Source organism: Alternaria alternata (assembly GCF_001642055.1).
Source record: "Alternaria alternata strain SRC1lrK2f unplaced genomic scaffold CC77scaffold_20, whole genome shotgun sequence".
Classification (NCBI taxonomy): domain Eukaryota; kingdom Fungi; phylum Ascomycota; class Dothideomycetes; order Pleosporales; family Pleosporaceae; genus Alternaria; species Alternaria alternata.
In genome coordinates, this window is record NW_017306209.1 from 659,234 (window position 1) to 678,311 (window position 19,078).

Here is a 19,078-nt window from a genome sequence, read left to right on the forward strand (position 1 = left end):
TGTAGATTCGATCAGTGATAAACTATTTTCAAATGCTCGCACGCTTCACCCATAGGGCGTTACATCATCTACTCATTCCAAAAGACACAATCGGAAAAGACCCCAACGACTTATTGTCCACCCGTCTTCTCATGCGTGCTCATCAAGCTACCAATGAAGGTAGTGATAAGTCTGCTCTGTACGGCAACAATGTCGTCGGGTACGAGCCAGATGGTGGCGCCCATCTTTCGCGCAATACTGATGGCCAACTTGGCGTTCTGGTAGCATTCGTCGTCGTTGCGGCCCTGGTTTACGAGGTCGTAGTCGACGTATGCGGGCTTCATGCCGGCGAGGACATCGAGCAGGAAGACGGCGTTGGCGAGAGACGAGTCCTTGAAAGAGCGGACTTGGCTGCCCTTGCCGCCCTTGCGTGCCATATCGTTGGCCCACTTGATCATATCCGCGTCGGAGATCTCGCGCTTGCCGAGGCGTTGAGCGAGGCCGTTGAGGGTAGCTACGATGTCCTTGCGCATCAGCTGCCATACCAAACCGAGAGTCAATGTGCGTTGACCGTCGGTGATATCAGCACCCTGGATACCTGGTAGCGAGAACTGGACCTGCTTGCCAAGCTCGACGGCATAGTTGGTATTCTCCAGGGCCTTGAAGCGCATCAGTTCTTGGCCTTCGCGTGGCTTGTTAACGTGTCGCCAGTTTACGCTGCCTGGAATGACCTTGTCGTATGCTTGCAGAATGACTGTACCGTCCTTGAGGTCCTCGTAGAAGGATTGTACGACCGGCTTGACGTCAAGAGAGTTGAGCCACAAAGTAAAGACACGAGCCTCGCGCTCTCCCGCGGCATCAAAGTCATCAATCTCAGCCTTCTCCTCCTCGGTGATGGGGTCAAGGCAGGGGTGTGTGTTGAACAGGTTGGCGACGAAAGCCAGGTTGAGCTTCGGGTTTCCAGCCACCAGAGATGTAGGTGTAAGGAATTTGCGGCAGTCGAGAGCGTCGGCATTCTGCAGCACCATCTCCGCGCGCTGGTGGAGATCGGTTTGCTGTAGCGGCGAGCGTGAACAGGTTTCGGGGGCCAGCTGATTGAGGAGAACAGTGTAGTTCTCGCCGTCCTTGACGTCGGTCGAGAAGTTGGAGACACTGCGAAGGTTAGCTATGTTGACGCATTCAGACCATATCCTTGTCTACGTACGTCCTGTGCCACTTGGCGTTCTTCAAGTGGTAGTTGAACCATCTCAGCAGGATCTGCTCCGGTGGCAGACGCAGGAATTGCTCCAATGTCTCGTCATCTTCCAATAGCCTGTACAACTCAGGGTGCAGCTTGATGTCGATCTTGCCCAGCAGACCTCTCCGGATGATCTGCCAGATCAGACCCAGAATCAAATGCTCGCGTACTTCAATGATATCTCCGCTGCCAATGTTCACCACTGAGCATCCAATACCCTTGGCCGACTCGATGACGATGTTGTTGTTCTCTGTGAAGTGGAAGTTGTTGAGCGACTTGATCTTCTTGCCCGGCTTGTTCAGCACACGTTCGTCAATGGTGTCCGGTACGCTGTCGTTGATGAGCTTGGACAAGACCAGGCCGTCCTTGCAGGCGTCGAACATCTCAAACGTGTCTGTGGGGAAGGGCAGGCGGTCGCCGATGTCTGGGTCGCCGGCGAGGACGGCGTTGATGTGGCGCGTAAACTCGGTTCGCTCATCTTCGTTGATGGTGTGGGTGACATTTGCAGAAGAGCCCTGGACCTGGATCCTGCCGCCACCGACGCTGCCTTTCGAGGCATGCCCAGGGTTGGAAGGCGAGTTGACGCTTGAAGCTGTGCCGGCTCGTGGTCGGGTTGGGCCGGTTGACATGCGCTGTTGGGCAGGAGACGAGACGCGCAGTTTGGAGATGAGCTGCGGCGGTTAGCTTCTGGACAGGCCACAGCGTACCACGATGCCTACATCTACATAGTCGTCAAGCTCTACTCTTCTCGAGCTGTCTAGTTCCACCTCTTTTAGGGCTTGTCGCACCACGTCGTACGGCTGGTGCTCCGACTGCTGCGCGGCCTTGATGACGGTTCCCTCGTCGAGGTAGCCCTTGTCGTCGATGTCGAGCTTCCGGAAGGCATCTTGCAGGCCAAAGATCTCGCCCTGCTCGAACTGGGGGTACTTCCTGTGCGCAATGCCTGGTTAGCTACTGTGGAACCCAACGGATGCTGTCAGAGGGAGCTCGCGCCCACGTACTTTTGCAGCTTGATGATGTTCATGTTGGCGGTGCAAGTCAACAGAAGTCAGATGCGGAAGAAAAGGATATACTGGGCGGCAAAGTGACTGCCTGGCTCCGCCTCGTTCTGGGTTGCGCGTTCGATCACTTCGTGCCTCTTGTTTTGCTTACCCGATGACGACGTGGGGCTGCTGCCAAGACGGACACCTCGAGGGGGCAGGTCGCATCCTGCTCCCGGATTACGTACGCACGTCACCTCTCTCCTGGTGTCAGGCTGCCATTGCTTCATAGGTACCCAACTCCATGACAGACATTAACAGCCGCCGCAATTTCATCGCCTTTGTCATGCTCCTGATGCGCGCTTGCTTTTCATCTCTTTACCAACATTCTGCCATCTTCAATGCCCAAGGCCTTCCATGGGTCCCCAGTTGTTGAAGCGGTGTCCACTGCCACCTCACCCTTCGCTAGAGCCAGTCCTTAGTGTCTACTACGTGAAAAAGCCTCACACAACACATCACATTCAAACAACAATCGCTCAGTGCATCAGTGGAAAAAGAGCTTTTGATTCCCTCATTAACGTCATAAGGTCCATATCGCCGGCTCGCCCAACGAAAAGTAGACACTAAAGCCATCCCGTCTCCTAAAACGCTCAAAGTGGCCCGACGGCTGCCCGTATGCTATTCAGCCCGAACGTACCACCTAGATAAAAAAACAACAGGGCGACATGCCCGCTCTGGACATGCCCGCCAAATCAACATCATCATTGCGTGAACATCCCATCGTGTACGCCTGCATTTTCGTCAAACATGGCGTGCCGTTGATTTCGAAACGAGAAAGAGTACTGGAGTTGTGTCGCTCACGTCGTCGGTCGCACAGCCACGTATATGTATCCGGTATTAGCGGTGGTGGGGTTGGCGTATGTCGAGCGAGAGCATTATTGAGGTGACAGGACGACCGACGTCGAAAAGCTTCCAGTACTCTCCCAAGCTTCAGAAAGGTAAAGGACGTGATTGTAGAATGTACAAGACTTGCACGTGCTCGTGCCGCATGCAGAAGTCGTATATCATGAGACTCAAAGCCCAGGACATGGTGTATAGGAACAGTGGTTCCACGAAGCAAATGGTCGTAAAAGTCGTGAATGCCGAAACGTGTTGAAATGTAGACAAGAGATAAAATCAGAAGGAAATGTGAACACAAAGAAATATGAGGGAGCGAAAAGGTGGCGTCTAGGTCGCCTCGAACCGTTGCGTTCCGATTGGAGAGTGCCTGAGAGATGTCGAGGTGGCATGTTGTATGTTGCTTCTGAAAAGACCGCTCGCTCAATGCCGCGAATTCGCTGGAGATAGAGGCCAAACCGCCTTCTAATATGGGAACCGGCAGCTGACCACCCAAATGCTTGCGCGAAGGTTATCCCATTACCGTCTGGCACGCTGAGCTGACATGGTATGCGCACGCTGGATGCCAGGGTTGGGATCAGCGTAGTTGCCGCCAACCGCGCCACCCTCCATGGTCTTGCGCCTCTTGAGACCGCCCATGTCGTCGCCTTGGACACTGTCGGGGCGGTATGGGTCCTGATCTTCGTCGTCGCGACCGCGTTTACCCGAGTTGTTGACTCCGTTTGTAGGGGGATATCCCTGACTGGGATATTGCGATACAGCCCCAGGTCCCTGGTAAGCGTCGTGAGCTGCGTTACCGTTAGGACCACCTCGGGGGTCACTCATAACGTTGTAAAGATTGCTAGAGGGCGGTGCCTGGCGCTGCGGCGTGGGGTAGCCCGAGTTCCATTGAGGCTGACCTGTGGCTGCCGACCGAGGCGTGGCTCGTCCGGACCCGTTCTGATGAGGTGATCCTGTCATCTCCGGAGAAAGGTGAGCGTGGTCGGGGTGCATGGCACCCGGAGCACCGTTAGGAGTGTAGCCGTACGGGCCCCTGTTTCCGTTGTATGGAGCGCTAGAGTGAGTGTACTCATTGTCGTGGTCATGGTCCCCCTCACTTCCAGCCTGGGGAGGAGCCACCTGCTCACTTCCCTGTGGCATCATTCCATCAGCTGGCTTAACATCGCCCTCATCTGGCACATCGCTGATGCGGGATGGCGGTGCCATCTCTGTCTTTGGGTAAGAGCCGTCTTGACGGTATGCCATCATGGGCTGTCCTTGCGCATATTGGCCTGGTTGCGAGGGTGGTCCCGAGTACAGGGGCCTGGAGCCATCGAAGCTTTGACCTGAGGCGTAGGACATACCTTGCTGAACAGCGCCAGGAGGAGTGCTTGCAGGTGTGGTTGGTACGGAGCGCGTGTTGCTCAGTCCGGTGTCAATTGACAATGGCTGACCGCTCTGAGCGTTTTGGACGTTGCTACCGTTCCACTCATAAGAGCTGCCTTGGTTGCCCATGCCCATGATGCTCGAGGCACTTGTAGGAGGAGTGGGGAAGGTGTGAGCTCGGTCGATGCCTGGACGACCTGACGAGGGATGTGGCTGGATAGCATGCGGTGGCTGAGACATGGCAGCACCAATCGGGTTGCTCATTGAGTGATGATGATGGAGCGAAGGAGGTTGCGACGCCGCCGGACCGGAGAGGTATCGCTGATGTGTCTGCATCTGGTCAGGTCTTCGGTTGCGGTCAACAGCAGCCATGGCAGCGCTTCCTACACTTGCCCTCGTCTGGTTCGACGGATGGTAGAGCAGTGCTCCAATGTCGTGAACGAACAGAGGATATAGCTGCTCGGTGATTTTCTCCTTGTTTGCAAACTCAAGAGCCCGTTCGAAGGGAATCCTGTTTCGTGTTAATACGTATTGACCATGTTCAGAGTAATGGCACCTACCAGACACCCTTGAGATGCATCGGGCCAATCTTAACGACATGGCGCGTCTTTTCGCTCTTCAGTATGCCGTCTCGACGACCTCGGGTCATTCCCGCAACGTTCAGAAGCTTGGTACCGTTGATCATGTGATTGTCTGCAGTAGTTTAGCTTGCCGTTTCTCCAGAAGAACAGATCCGCGAGTGCATCTTACCTTCACGACGAGCAACGCATACGCCTTTCGCTTCGACCTGGAAGCATAGACTACCTTCGTCCTCCCAGAGCGTGGCAGTTACACGAGGCTTCATTCCTGGTGGAGCGACCTGGCCAGTGTGATCGAATGTCTGAGACGGATAGCCCTGCGAACCAGCTAGTGATGACGTGGGCGCACCAGAGGACATGGCTGGAGAAGTTAGTCTAAATCATATGGTACGTTCGGTGTCAGACTCACCCGGAAGCTGCAGCGTTGAAGGGACCATTGCAGGGTTCATTGAGGAAGACGCAGGGATCTGCGAAGGGACACCAGTAGGGTATCCGTACGGATATCCAGGCGGGCCTTGGCTGTACTGGTGTTGAGGTTGCATCATTGAAGACTGCTGTTGTGGGTATGAGTAATGCGACAGACCCGAAGGGGGAGCTGAAGCTGGGGCGTGTGTAGCGGTAGCCATGTGTGATTGATGCACGTCAGCATACGATTGCATCTGGTTCATGCTGTTGTAGCCGCCTGGAGCAAAACCGTATCCGTCCTGGGTACCGAACGGGGAGCTCTGGACAGAATGCGCGTTCGCGGACTGAGGGTCACGATTGAGAGACTGGGGAGTCTGCTCGGGGGACGGCGTTTTGAAGCCGGAGGTTTGACCGTTGATCGACGCCGCGTAAGATGTCTGGGATCCTGCGCTTCCACCAACCACTGAACCAGAGCTAATGGAGTCACCTCGAGGTGATGAGGAGTTGGACGAGGCGCTGGGATGCGACTGGATCTGGGGTAGGGCTGGCAGACGCTCGTTCGACACTGCAGGCTTAGGCGTGTAGTGGGACTGGTACCAGGTATCAACAGGGCCGCGAGCGTGGACCGACGAGATCGATGGGAGCTCCAGCTTTACGGTATTGACGTGTTTTCGCGTGGACGTGGTTTGTGTTCGACTTCGAGAAGCTCTTCGCGAGGATGCTCGAGTCAGTCCTCTCGATAACCGAGCGTATGCTGTGGAAGAGCAAGCTGTCGACGCTCACAAGGCTAGATTGCAGAATCTGCGCACGTAACCGACAGACGATAGCTTGCTGATGTTATAGATTGCCGCAGAAGGTTGACGGGGCGAATAGTCTTCACCGCAAGTTAGTTGTTTGCTTCGCAAAGGTGAGGTCGGTCAACTGCAGCGGGAACCAACGAGACGCGGCCAAACACGTGTGCAAACAAGACCAACTGGAAATTCAGATTGGAGGACGCAGCGAGAGCGGTCAAGTGGGACAGATTGTGCCGAATCGATCGGGGTGAGAGAGTGCAGTGTTGGTGATAGTGAATGGAGGGACTAACCAGAATGTATTGACGGCGGGCAGACGCGACGCAAAGCTCAAAGCAAGAGTGAAGCTGCGGGACGAAATCGAACGCTGCAAACAATGCTGGATTCTCAAAAAGCTAGTCGTTACGTCGTTGCAGTCGTGAAGCAGGGAAGCGCTGGTAGTCGGCAATGCTTTTGACGCTGGTTTTCAAAACACGCAAAGGGACGAATTGACAAATGCCGGCCTGGAAGAATAGCTGGATAGGGCAGTTCGGGCTCGAAACATGTGCTGCAGGGTTGGCGTGGGCGATATCGTCGTGAAGGGTCGTAATGTCGTCGCGCTTCGTTAATGCGGGCCGAGCTGTATCGATACTGATAACCGCTGCACTTGCCAGAAAACACTACGCGCAACACGCGTCAGTACTCGTTTGAGTGCACGAAAGAAGATGAATTGTGTTCAGTGTAATCAATAAGCGGCCGTCTATGAGAGGTAAACAAGGAAAGCCAACAGAAAGGCTTCTTCGCAGACTGCGGTGGGGAGGCGGAGGGTTTAGAGGCGGAGGTGGTTGGGATGGGACCTCTGATGCTAGTGCTGGACCAACCAGACAAGGCGACAGATAGGCGAGAGAGCTCGGAAAAGCCAGGCGGCGAGTCCGGCAGCACTCGAGACTGGCAGAGAAGAAGAGAGTGGTTTAGACCCGGTTTACTCACCAAATTCTTCAACGAACGAACGCGAAGAGTGACAACGACGCTGGTGGTTTGCTTGCGTGTGGAGAAGGAAGTCGTTCTTGACGGCGGTGCTGCAGGATTCTCTGCAGCGCTCGACAGCAGGCAGGCCGCAGCTAAGAGGGCTGACCGAGACAGGCGAGCAACGCACGCCCCGCAGGATAGTCTGTTCGAGGTGGCCGCTTCTTTTGCAGACGGCGTGTCCAATGCTTCTACACTGTCAGTGCGCGATGGGCGTCGCTGGCAAGTTGTTCCGTAGAGACAAGCTGTAGCTGCGTGAACGGGCCGGCGCGAGTTTGCAGAAGCGGCTCAAAAGACAGGCGATGCAGTCGAGATGAAGCCGCAGCAGCGCGTGAAGCCAGAAACCGGTGCGCCCAAGGTGCAGCTTCTGTACTGTACCTAGAGACGGGTGGTGGAGATCTTCTGGGGACTCAGCGCTGCACACACACGAGCCGCCGCGAGCACACAATCTAAAATCACTTCGGGCTTGGTGGGAGTGTGAGAGGACACGATGGCATGGGGGTGGCCCGGCTTGCGCACCCAGCCTGGACCCGCGAGCAACAATCCCGTGAAAGGCAGGCCGTTTCGCTCAAGGCGCACAGACTCCACCTTGGAGCATGCTGACTGGGCTGATCCGCCGACGGTGCGGTTGACAAGGGCGCTGGATGGAGAACAAGATGACAGGGACAGGGCTGCGAGGCTATACCGCGACGACCACTATGCACGCAAGCGAGCGTACTGTGGTAGGACTCTCGTGCCAGCCACCACCCTGGCCCAAGAAACACGACAGCAGACGCATCCTCTTGCACGCTTGTTGCCACGGACGCCTCTGGGGGACCGTGGGGAAAGACGGCTATTCCTGCTCATCGCCCTTGATACAGTACAGCTTCCAAGACAGTGACGATGACATGACTGGCAAGGATGGTGGGCTCCAAGTTTAGCGGGCGCCTACTTTTTTTCACCAGTGTGCCGCTTCCTGAGGCATCGGATGGGCTCCCGATGGGGATAACACGGCTGAATAGATTGGGGCCATTCAGAGTAGCCGGAGATATTTGACGCGCTGCGCAGATACACCTAGTCAGTGATGAAATGATAGGGAACAGTCTGGCAAAGGCTGCAAGCTTTGACTAAGCTGCGCCGGACCGCGTTGATGCAGAGCATAGCCCAGAAACGCATCCCAACAAGCGATCGGAAAGCCCCAGGTCAAACGTCTGGGTCCATATCACGCACAGTCGGCTGGCGGTGCTGAGTGGCCCGGCTGGCGCGATGATTTGCACTGCTGCGAGTCAGAGCGGGACGCTTGGTAGTGCTCACTGAGACGAAAAAGCAGAGAGAGACACTGCAGCACTGCCGGCCAGCCACGCTCGCTCTGAAACGGGCTCAACTGCCGCGGCACGCCCGCTATGGGCTGACCCAATTTCGTCATCTCTTCCTCCTTCACGGCGGCACTCGATGCTTTGGGCAGGACGTAAATGAGATTGAGCTTCCTGAGTGTCTCTCGACACCCTGACGCCGTGCAAATTCCCTACTCAGGCTAAATGGGCGCCATCCAACTGTCGCAGGGATGCGCCCGAGAGCGAGCGGGATAGACGGACGGTAGGCCGTGCAAGCCAGCTGGCTGTCTGGTCTGGTATTGGTCAGACGTAGTATGATTGGCTGTGTAGTCGACGGTATGGACTGAGACCAGCGTCTATCACTCTCATGAGCTTATCCACTCAACAGCCTAGACACGCAAGACATGAAGCGAGCATGTGAAGCAAGTGCAACGTGGAGACTCGAATGTGTGCGACAGCCATGTCATGTCCGCGGCGTCGACTATGGATGCTGAAAGCCCTCCACACTGCAATCGAAAGACAAACGTGCCGACAGTAACACAGGCTTAGGCTTGACGTTGGATGTGGACGCCGCAGGGTTTGATAGGATGTGTGCTAGTTGCGGTGAGTAGATGCGCTGGCGACGCTAGCCATAACCAGCCTTGCCAAGTCATGGTCACGCTTTCTTACTGCGCCCTCAACAGCCACCCGCACTACCGCACTGTGAGTGCGACTCAATATTCATGGTCGTGTCTCGCGGTCGGAATTTCTCGACCCAGTATCCTGGCCTTGATCTAGCACAGTACCACAAGGGCACTCCTTTCGGCCAGCTGAAACAGCAATACAGCCAGACGCCTCCTTCGCCGCAATCCTCAAAGCGACGAACGCCCGGCGATGTCACTGCGTCACGGGACTCGCAGCACAGCGCACGGGAGAATCCGCTTCCATCCCTGCTCAAACCATGCGAACGGTGACAGCCTCGACTTTGGTACTCAAAGCAGGCCCAGCCACTTGACAGTTGGCACCTGTCCTGCCCATGTTATCGCCTCAGGCGCCAAACCAACTGTTCGCATCCATCTGATCCCCCTGCTAGCCACGAAGCGTACACTGGTGCTCCTACAACCAATCCTCCCCGTGTTTCCTTGCAACATGTGGTCTGGAGTCTGGTCGAGAACAACATTCCCGCACACCTGTACCACTACTGATGGTATCAGATGAGGGCTGTCGGAGCATATCGCATCATCAGTCGATCCTAGCCAACATTAGACAAACCATGTCAGGAACCCCACTACAGTCTGGTGGCACAATTGCTGGTGCTTGAATCACATTAATGGTAAACGGTAGGACTAGAAGCTCAAGCGACCCGCACCGTATTACCATGTGCAAGTCCTCATTCAAAGAGCTATGCGCACTATCTCTTTACTGAGGCGCAGTCACACCCTCGCCGCGTGGACTACCGTGTCTAGCAGATATGCACAGGTGTAAATAAACGTGCAGTGCAGCCGGCGCGATGTGGGAGCGGATCGTGGAGAAAGGCCCGCGCCTGTCTCTACCTCTTACTTGCTGACCACCACTAGACTGGCAATCGGAACCGGCAACATCAGCGTGTCAGAATAAACACAGCCTTTGACCGATCTAGACAATAGCCCAGAAGTGTCGGCCTCTCAGCACATGACAAACGTTCTATTCTCGATCCTCCGACAGGGTTCAAGGGAAGGGCGACTCCTGTTGTATCAGCCTTAGCCCCCTCGAGCATCGTGTTCTCGTGTAGTGGCCACGCAGTGGGGTCTGTGTACATTCCTGTCCAACTGGCAATAAAGCGCAATCTGGACTCGGGCCACAGTTCTCTGTATCCCCGGAGGAACGCGTGCCATACATCCGGGCTACATCGACTAACGAGCTGATCTCCTTCTTATCCAAGAACGTGGCTCTAAAGAAAACAAAAACCCTTTACGGTTTTCACGTTGAATGCCATCTCGAACACCTGTACGAACGTTCCTGCAGCGTGAGGCAATCCCGCGATGCGGCCGCGCTTGGGACAATCTAGCCGTCGATTGGATAAAGCCGCGTATGCAGCAAGCCGCACCTGCATATGCATGTGATGTAGGGTATCCCTGTGTAGTCTTAGCCAAGCCGGTGCCCCTCACCTTTCCACGATCATAGCTCGATCGAACTGTTGGAAGATGGCCTTCACGTGCAGTTGCACTGACAATCTCACGTCTCCGCTTGATAGCACACGAGTGCGAAGCCACAGTCGTTGATACACTGAAGGATATCGAATTCTACCGCGACGGCCACTCTCGAGCCTTTGCTTCCATATTGATCAGCATCACATCCTCGCTCAAGCGTTCAGATAGGCGTCGGGCTACCAATCACCACCGGCCACGTCAGGAGACAGCAGAGCCGTTATCGGGGTATCGACGGAGCAAGTAAGCCACGACCGCTCCTTGCAGCTCGTGGGGTGTGACGTCCCTCTGTGATTGGTGGGTCGACACGCTCACCGGTCTGGCTTCATGGGTTTTCGCCCCACCCCTTGTCACGCTCTATGGACGACTCGCTTGTTGCGACGTTCTCTAGCGTCTTTTCGATTACACTCCAGATGCTCTTCGATGCTCAACAAAGTTCGACAATGAACAATCGAAGTGAGGGGTTCATTGTTCGGTTGAGACGACTACCCGTTTTGCCGGCAACAAACACCTTCTACAAGCGAAGGCCTCACCGCTCTTCTATTCTTACGTCTCGGATCTTCAATGGTAGGCGGAAGCAATCTAAAAGCTTGCTGGCGAGCTAGGGTGAGGTAGACGGCGGCCGTGCTCCCCCACTGCGCCGCACGCTCAGTGTACATCCAAAATGCCGGCAGCGACACGTTGAAGTCGTCACTCGAGTCAGGATGTGGACGGTAGGCAAATCTGTCGACTTCCGCCTCCATGCAGCATCTCAACGGTAGCCAAAAGCAGGTTGCCATCTCGCAGCAGCAGAGTCGCTTGTTGTTAGGGCGGCGTATAGCCCGCACGACATACCTGCGTGCGTCAACTGTATATCTCGCCACAATTCAGGGTACACTACAGTATGCCCCACGCTATGAAGCGAATCGTGACTATCAATAATTCGATTTGAGGAACATACGTTCTAAGAAAGGCCTCAGCGCGACTATGCATAGACAGCGATGGATTCCCACGGGTGCATTCAACCTACCGCGGCGTCCTTCGTGCATTGACCGTCAAACCCAGCTGTACGGACACATAACGTCCCGGTATAACACTGCGGAAGCGGCTGTATGCACATTCGCATGGCCGGTCTCAATATCGATGCGCCATAGTTTTCATCTTGTTTATCCAAAGATGCACTTTCGCCGGGCAACAGGCGAACAGATAACGGGTGCACGCGCTATTGCGCTATCTACCAAAAACACGCCATCTACTGTGTCTTCTCAATACCATGGCCAGCTCGCTAAAGAAAGCAAACAATATCACCCGCGACCTTGGCAGCGGGCGGCTGGATAAATCAACACATTCGCTTAGAAGCATTGTCAATATACCTCAGCAGCATCGGCAATATGACGGTATTCTACAGATCGCGTCCGAGGGTCTCTGAGAGAAAGACTGGCGCGGTTTTCAGCACATCCTCGTTTCCTCAGAGTCCTTGAGTCGCCTAGCGTATTCTGATAGGTAATCAAGACTAGCAGGTCGTGTTGTCGTATCCGAGCAAAGAAAAAAAACTCAAGCCGAGTTGCTTTTGGCCGAACCTCTAATCCGTCGCTATGCGAGCGGACTACGCACCAAATTCAACGGGCTATGACGCCCAGGCCCAGACTACTTCACGCCTAAGCGTTACTAGAGGTTAGATACGCGTCAACGGTGGACCACTCGCAAGATCCTCGAGCTTCTCCATCGCTATCCGAATACACCGAAAAGAACGTGCTCGACCAGCCATCCCGGGATACGCCGGGGTGGCTGGAAAACATGGGCTGATCCGTTGTGAAAATCTCTGCATGCATTGCGGGCCGAGATAAGTCGCGCTTTGATCGTGTCGCAGTCAACGGTCGTAGTTCATTTGGTCACGTTGAAGTTGTTTGAGACTTGCGCCTGCTTGTGGCTGGGTTCGCATTATGCGAACCACGGTACCAGATGGCATAGCGCCATGCTACCATCGAGCACGCATGTAAATTTACGTCTACACACCCTGCGAACACCAATACTAGGTCTATGCCCATTGACCCCGCACCAGAGACGGCAATGTCGGATGTTGACCACCGACTTTCCCCACGCGTAGGGACTGTCCTGCCCCAAACGTACACGCAGGAAGTGCGTATCCACACATTGGGTCCCAAGGCTTTCCTTTGTTGACATCAACGAGATGTAGTGATTTTGGAAAACAACATCACCGTTGGCAGCTTCGTTCCAATTCGCGGAATGTAGCATTCTCCGATAACCTCGGCTTGCATTACGTGTCTCATTGCAACATCATCATTCTATACGGCCGGCTATTGCTTCGCCCCAGCACACTCCGAATCACTGTACCAGATCCATGAAACAAGCCTGGCTAAAGCCTGAAACACACAAGTTCTCAGTGTTTCTACTACGGTAAACCAACACACTCCTCGTCCGCAATCTCCTGCGAACATGTGTTGCAGATCAAACACTCGATGTTGCAAACTAGACGATGTCATGTTCGAAAGCAGGACGGGTGTATCCCTCCTGTCGAGTAATTTACGTGCGTCGCGGGTCGGCTCTGCAGATTTGACACGTTCGGTATGTGCTTTGCCTGCATTGCAGAGGCGTGCATGCGCAGCTTGCTCGTGTCAGATGTTGCAGGAACTATGCAGCGGCAACCTTGCTCGTGGATGTTGTAAACATGTAGACGGCTGGCATCACGTGCAGTGAGTTTACTCGCATGGTTAATCTGGCAGTGCGCACAGCGTGTCATGCCTCTATCACTTACTGTTGCCTCTAAATGTTTGGTCATATTATTCTGCGAGTGGCGAATCCAGTCCGTCCATCCTTCAACATGAGAACGTGATAGTAACAGAATGACGAGTCTTGAGTTTTCCTGTATGTGATGTCTGCGGGAGTTTCGACTATTCGGGCCCTCATTCGACAAACATCGAGTTGCGCCTACTTCGATAAGCACGAAACACGGGCAGCCCCGCATAATGTGCGCCTCCGCGCCTCCGTCTATAGAGTAGAACTCCTGTGCTCTCTCAGCTCCATTAGCAGGCTCGTAATTATAGTCATCGACTCTGCATCATCGAGCAATGATCATCACATCGATACTCTGTCTTGTCTTTACACATTTCTTCGTCGTAACCCCTTTCTACCAACTATCTCGCAACTACCTCTCCGCACGCAAGACTGGCTTACGCATCATAATCAGCCCAATCACCCCATATACCCTTCAATGGCGACTACTCACCAGCCTTTGCGGGTCGTATTTGCAACAGTATCGATGGTTTCGTGCCATCGACTGGACATGCTGTTGGCAAGACAATGTCAGTTTACATCAAGAGCTAGGTCTCTGCTTCATTATCGTGGCGCCAGGGCATAACGTACTATGTACCAGTGATCCGAAGACAATTGAACATGTGCTCAAGAAGTGGAGGGAGTTTGTGAAGCCTGATAACGTTAATGGTGAGCAGTACAACATATGAGAGATAGAAGTTGATCAAGAGACTTATTATCAGCTATAGAGATTCTGGGCACTTTTGGACAAAATGTGGATACGGTATGCACCTTAACCTCCCTACATCAGCAATTTTTGTTGTTGTATTCATGTAGGCGTTAGTGTGAACTGACGTGCAAAGTCAAACGGTGACGACTGGATTCGCCATCGCAAACTCACAGCGCCATGCTTCAACGAGCGAGCCTCCGCCACTGTATGGAGCGAGTCAATGCGACAGTCGAAGATCATGATAGAGCAATGGCTCTCGTCATCAGATGGCAAATGGAAAAGCATGATCAAGGATACCAGTACTTTGGCACTAAATGTCATCTCTTCAGTCGCTTTCGAGAACACCGAAGTCAACAAACCAACACCGGGTCACGCATTGTCACTCCGCGACACGCTGGTGACAGTCATGAGTACCTCGATCTCTCCAACTATGGAGGGTATTCTGCCCTTCTTACAGTTTCCAATACTCCAGTCGCTACTGCCGAGCGATGTCAAAGATCTTTTACAAGCTATGCACGAGTTCCGACAATACATGAATGAAATCATAGTAACAGAGCGAGAAGCGATGACGAGCGGGCAGACTAGAGTATCTGCTCTTATCAGCACACTTATTGAAGCTAGTGGCCAAGTCAAGACTGAAAGTAGAGCATCAAAAGCCAGACTCTCAGATACTGAGCTTAGAGGCAATATCTTCATCTTCTTGGTCGGTGGTCTGGAGTCTACGTCCATCACTCTTTCGTATGCGATAGCTTTACTGGCTGTGCATCCTGATATTCAGGACTGGGTGGTGGAAGAGTTGGACGAAGTACTGAGTGACAATGTAAATAGCGAGATGGAGTATGTCAGAGTGTTTCCGCGGTTGAAGAGGGTCATGGCTGTCATGGTACGTCTTGATTTGTTGGTCGCTCTTGCTATTCCAAACCCTCCACGTATAGTTGAATGCTAATGATGCTGCAAGTACGAAACGCTACGTCTCTACGGCCCTTCACCACCTCTTCCTCGGTCACCTTTTCCAGCTAACTCTCAGCCTGCCGTTCCAATGACACATACCAGCACCGAGGAAGGTACCGAGTCTACAAATCTACCTGCTAACACTCAAATCATGCTTAACTCTTGGGCCTGCCAAACCTCATTTACAAATTTCCCTGATCCAATCACGTGGAACCCGAAGCGCTGGATTCAACCACACCTCTCTGAGACCACCAAAAAAGCTCTTCCAGCGACTCTAGCTGCAGAAGAACTGAAGCACGCAACGGGTGGTAGCGGTTTCGTCGCTTGGGGTACTGGGTCGAGGATATGTCCTGGAATGAAATTTAGTCAAGTGGAGTTTTGCAGTGTACTGAGTACCGTTTTGAAAGGAACCAGAGTGGAGACAGTGTGTGGGGAAGACGAGGAAGTAAATACGGCCAGGCAGAAGGTGATGGACATTCTAAAGGACTCGTGTGCGGATCCGCTGCTGCTGCACGTGAGACAACCGGAAAAGCTGGAACTAAGGATCTTCAAACGCTGAGGCATATCGATGGGTTTGGCCTCGAGCTTAGGAGTCATTGAGTCCTGGCCAGTATATCTCATCGATTATGGATGGTCAATAACATGTATGCGTCAAATGATATTGTATCAGTCTTTACCACATCTAAAGAAAAGAGCGGCAAATGCAACGTACAGTACTGAGAAACACGACCTCTGCTAAGCTGAATCATTTGTAGTTCTTCTCTCACGAAGTCTCGCACCCCATACGTCTACGTTCCGACGGGTCGATGCCTTACCTCGTCTCGGTTTCCATACGCTCATAGTCGGATCCAGTCGGCCCTCCATCTCTTTGTCGCTCAACACGCCTTCCACAAACTTCCAGGTATCCGTCACGACGATGTACTCGACTTTGTCCCCAGTACCATGATGGCTCCATGTTTCTCCACCTAGCTTGCTTGTGCCCTTCCATTTCCATTCCTCTAGTGCCGTATTTTCGGCACTAAGGTATCCTTCCAGCTTGTTTGCTTGAAACATTTCGCCTTCCCTTCTCACGGGAAGCTTCCATTTCTTGTTTCGTTCGACTATGCGCATCATCTCTGCTTTCTTCCAACTGAGTGTTTCGTACTCAACCTTGAGTACGCGGAGGCCTGGATTTCCTTCGAAATAGCGCAGCCATCCTTCATTCATACGGAGTGGTTCATTGTCTTCCCAGAACCACCAGTCTGAGTATCGGATGGTGATAGTAAGCTGAGTGGGCCGGAACTGCGGTACTGAAAAGAGATAGAATAGCTGTGGCCCGTCTTCGAGCCAGAACATTTGCGTGAAGAAACGTACTTTCTGAAGCGACTGCGCCGCCTGTGGAGTCAGGTCTCTGAAGAATCTCTCGCACGCCGGGGTGCATGTGCGGCCACTGGGTCCGCGGTCTGTACCATGAATGTCAGTTTTGGCATCCGATAATAGAAAGAAACAGCATACTAAACCAGAATGCGTACTCCAATTCTCTCAGAAACACCTTCTGGCCTTCCGCGTACGCCAATCTGCACGTGCGCAAAAGCGCACTACTACCCTTGAGCGGTCCTGAGAAGCCTGGCCTGTACCAGTACGAGTCTTCCGGATATGCTGCTGCGTCGTCTTCATACTGCATGAGTGCCAACTCGAATATGTTATTACGGATCTCGCCTGGTAGGACGTCAAAGAGTGGGCTTTGAGGCTGGAAGTTGGAGGGTAGTGAGATAGGACTAGACATCATTGTGAGAGCTGCACAGGGTTATCGCTCAGGATTTATCGTGGATAAGAGTCGTCTGAAGGACATGATGAGTTTATGTACCGCAGTCTGGAGTTTGTAGCATCAGGTCTAGGCTGATGGTTGCCTGCGGCTAGTGGGGCTGATCTGATTAGCGGCCTTGCCCAAGACTTGTAACCAATAGACACCCGCTCTAACAGCCGCAGACCCACAAGGTGGTCGAATGCAGAGATCCCTTTGATGTCGGTAAGGGATGTTGCTGTAAAAGAGAGGAAAACAGTATCCCAAAGGTCGATTCTGTGTCCTTACCAGAGATCGGGGGTGCGGAGAGAATATGCAATGAACAAGGTGCGAATATGATGAGTACCTAGGTAGAACTGGCATTATCACTGGACGATATCATGCACTTTGAGTCAAGAACGAGTACCTTCCAAGGTGTAGGACAATACGTGGTGTAATGACCGAGGAATTTACTACCTAGGTAGTACACACATCACAGCGGGGAGAGCCTGAACTGTCTATGCCAGGTTAGTGTATCCAGAACGACAACGTTGTGGGATTTGGGAAATGCTGCGAACTCATTACACACTGGTCCAACTGCTAGATCAGTATCATGAATGCTCTGGACAACCAGGTTTGAAGCTTGTTCAGCTGTGGGACGATGCATACGATCACCTATATGAACATCCGGATGCGAATGACGCTGAGTATGCCTGTGAAAACGATTAAAAAGAATGGCGACAAGTCTTCGAGGTGGATGATTCAATATTTGAACGTGCGAAGAGCTATGGCATGCGGGTAGAGAGGGTGCAAGATATAACCGCATGGAAGAAAGGGCAGGGTGGTGTAGATCGGTAAAGACAAGGCGTGGGCACAGTGAATATGAACTCGCTAACCGGCAGCCGGGTAAACTCTGGGCGAACGGGCAAGCTTCGGGGGTCGCAAAGCGAACGATGCTTTCGGGTGCAATACAAGAATCCCGAGTGGTCGCAGAGCTGGGCTGTTATCGTGAAGAAGTTTGTACAAGCTACAAGTTCATGCAGAGAACTCCACACCATACCGTGGTAGAAGCCGCAATCACGTAACAATAAATAGACGCAGCTCAGAACACAGCCAATATACGCGTGCTGAATAATAACCTCTACATCCCGGTGCCATAGTATATTTTCCCCCCATCCAGGAACGTGGATCTTGTATTGTAGCCTAGAGGTCTTCGCCGTGGAATCGCATCTTCGAAATTCTCTATGGTGCGGCGAATACATCCGGTTTGGACTTTGGGTCTCGTTCTTTGGTACAGTGTGCTGCGAACATGGGAAAGTGCGTGTTATGGGGCAGCTGAAGCGCAGCAAAGACCTTCTTCCCACTTTATGACTGTTCAAGCTTGTGTATTACGGTACTGTAGTTAGCTCGCTCGAGTGCCATATAAGAGAGAAATCTACGCTTCCTTCCTTCTAATCAACACTTCACTCTCATACCACTTCGCAATACTTGTCTACACTCTCTTCAAGTACCAGCATTACCAGAACCCTGACAAAACCTAAACAAACCATCAACACAAGGATGTCTACCTTTACACCATTCTCCAGGCTCCCCATGGAGCTCCGCAATCTCGTCTGGCAAGCGAGCAAGCCCACAACAGCAACCGTCGAATTCGACGAAGATGAATACCAGGTCACAAGCATTTCACCACCATCCGCCCTTCTCACCACCTCAAAAGAAGCGCGGGCCACAGCGCTATCCTTTTCTCTCCAAAAAATCCCCATCTGGGGCCTAGAAGACTGGGAGGATCTGGCCGTAGATCCCGAGAACACGATCCTAGAGATCGTCATCAGACCGTCAAAGTCCGCCTCCCTAAACATCACATGGACCGACATCTGGGGTGTACTGGGCGACGCACTACCAGCCACAAGCCGCCTCCACATCGTATGCAGTAAGCCTGAGCGACTAGCCAGGCTGTATATGGCAGAAGAAGCAGAGTACCTTGGTGTGGGCCAATCCTGCGTCGAAGGCGGTTTGTTCAACAACGCCGAAACCGTTTCGGGTGAGCAAAAAAACCCGTGAATCACTACACGCACACCTCACGGTCACTGCTAGCAAGCACACCGTTGAAGAAATCGACCAGAACGCCTCTGAAAAAGAGGTTACTGTTTGGAAGATCACCGACCAAGA

At 53.2% G+C, this 19,078-nt stretch overlaps 4 protein-coding genes across 4 annotated transcripts; 1 reads left to right on the plus strand and 3 right to left on the minus strand.

The window, feature by feature from the left end:
• Positions 1 to 110: 110 nt before the first annotated feature.
• On the minus strand, positions 111 to 2,380 carry CC77DRAFT_996631 (hypothetical protein; the record flags this gene model as incomplete). Its single annotated transcript, XM_018536484.1, has 4 exons — positions 2,218 to 2,380; positions 1,936 to 2,146; positions 1,184 to 1,887; positions 111 to 1,131 (listed from the first exon to the last, which is right to left on the minus strand). Exons 1-4 carry the CDS (start codon positions 2,238 to 2,240, stop codon positions 111 to 113), a joined length of 1,959 nt encoding a protein of 652 aa, XP_018382402.1. The 5' UTR covers positions 2,241 to 2,380.
• A 1,232-nt stretch (positions 2,381 to 3,612) lies between these two features.
• On the minus strand, positions 3,613 to 8,015 carry CC77DRAFT_1064843 (apses-domain-containing protein; the record flags this gene model as incomplete). The annotated part of the gene is made up of 5 exons (XM_018528764.1): positions 3,613 to 4,969; positions 5,019 to 5,151; positions 5,209 to 5,397; positions 5,446 to 6,031; positions 7,956 to 8,015. 5 exons carry the CDS (start codon positions 8,013 to 8,015, stop codon positions 3,613 to 3,615), a joined length of 2,325 nt encoding a protein of 774 aa, XP_018382403.1.
• A 5,583-nt stretch (positions 8,016 to 13,598) lies between these two features.
• On the plus strand, positions 13,599 to 15,794 carry CC77DRAFT_369573 (cytochrome P450). Its single transcript, XM_018531400.1, has 4 exons — positions 13,599 to 14,156; positions 14,216 to 14,250; positions 14,330 to 15,079; positions 15,155 to 15,794. Exons 1-4 carry the CDS (start codon positions 13,784 to 13,786, stop codon positions 15,704 to 15,706), a joined length of 1,710 nt encoding a protein of 569 aa, XP_018382404.1. The 5' UTR covers positions 13,599 to 13,783; the 3' UTR covers positions 15,707 to 15,794.
• Positions 15,795 to 15,882: 88 nt separating this feature from the next.
• CC77DRAFT_1033969 (hypothetical protein) lies at positions 15,883 to 18,591 on the minus strand (the record flags this gene model as incomplete). Its single annotated transcript, XM_018526835.1, has 4 exons — positions 15,883 to 16,247; positions 16,278 to 16,589; positions 16,642 to 16,876; positions 18,544 to 18,591. 4 exons carry the CDS (start codon positions 18,589 to 18,591, stop codon positions 15,883 to 15,885), a joined length of 960 nt encoding a protein of 319 aa, XP_018382405.1.
• Positions 18,592 to 19,078: the final 487 nt, after the last annotated feature.

Excerpts from the sequence above, each read along its gene's own strand:
- CC77DRAFT_369573 (XM_018531400.1), top strand. The coding sequence starts at position 13,784 with ATGATCATCACATCGATACTCTGTCTTGTCTTTACACATTTCTTCGTC. Across the intron at positions 14,157-14,215 it reads GAAGCCTGATAACGTTAATG|AGATTCTGGGCACTTTTGGA; the intron begins GTGAGCAGTACA and ends TATCAGCTATAG. Across the intron at positions 14,251-14,329 it reads TTGGACAAAATGTGGATACG|TCAAACGGTGACGACTGGAT; the intron begins GTATGCACCTTA and ends TGACGTGCAAAG.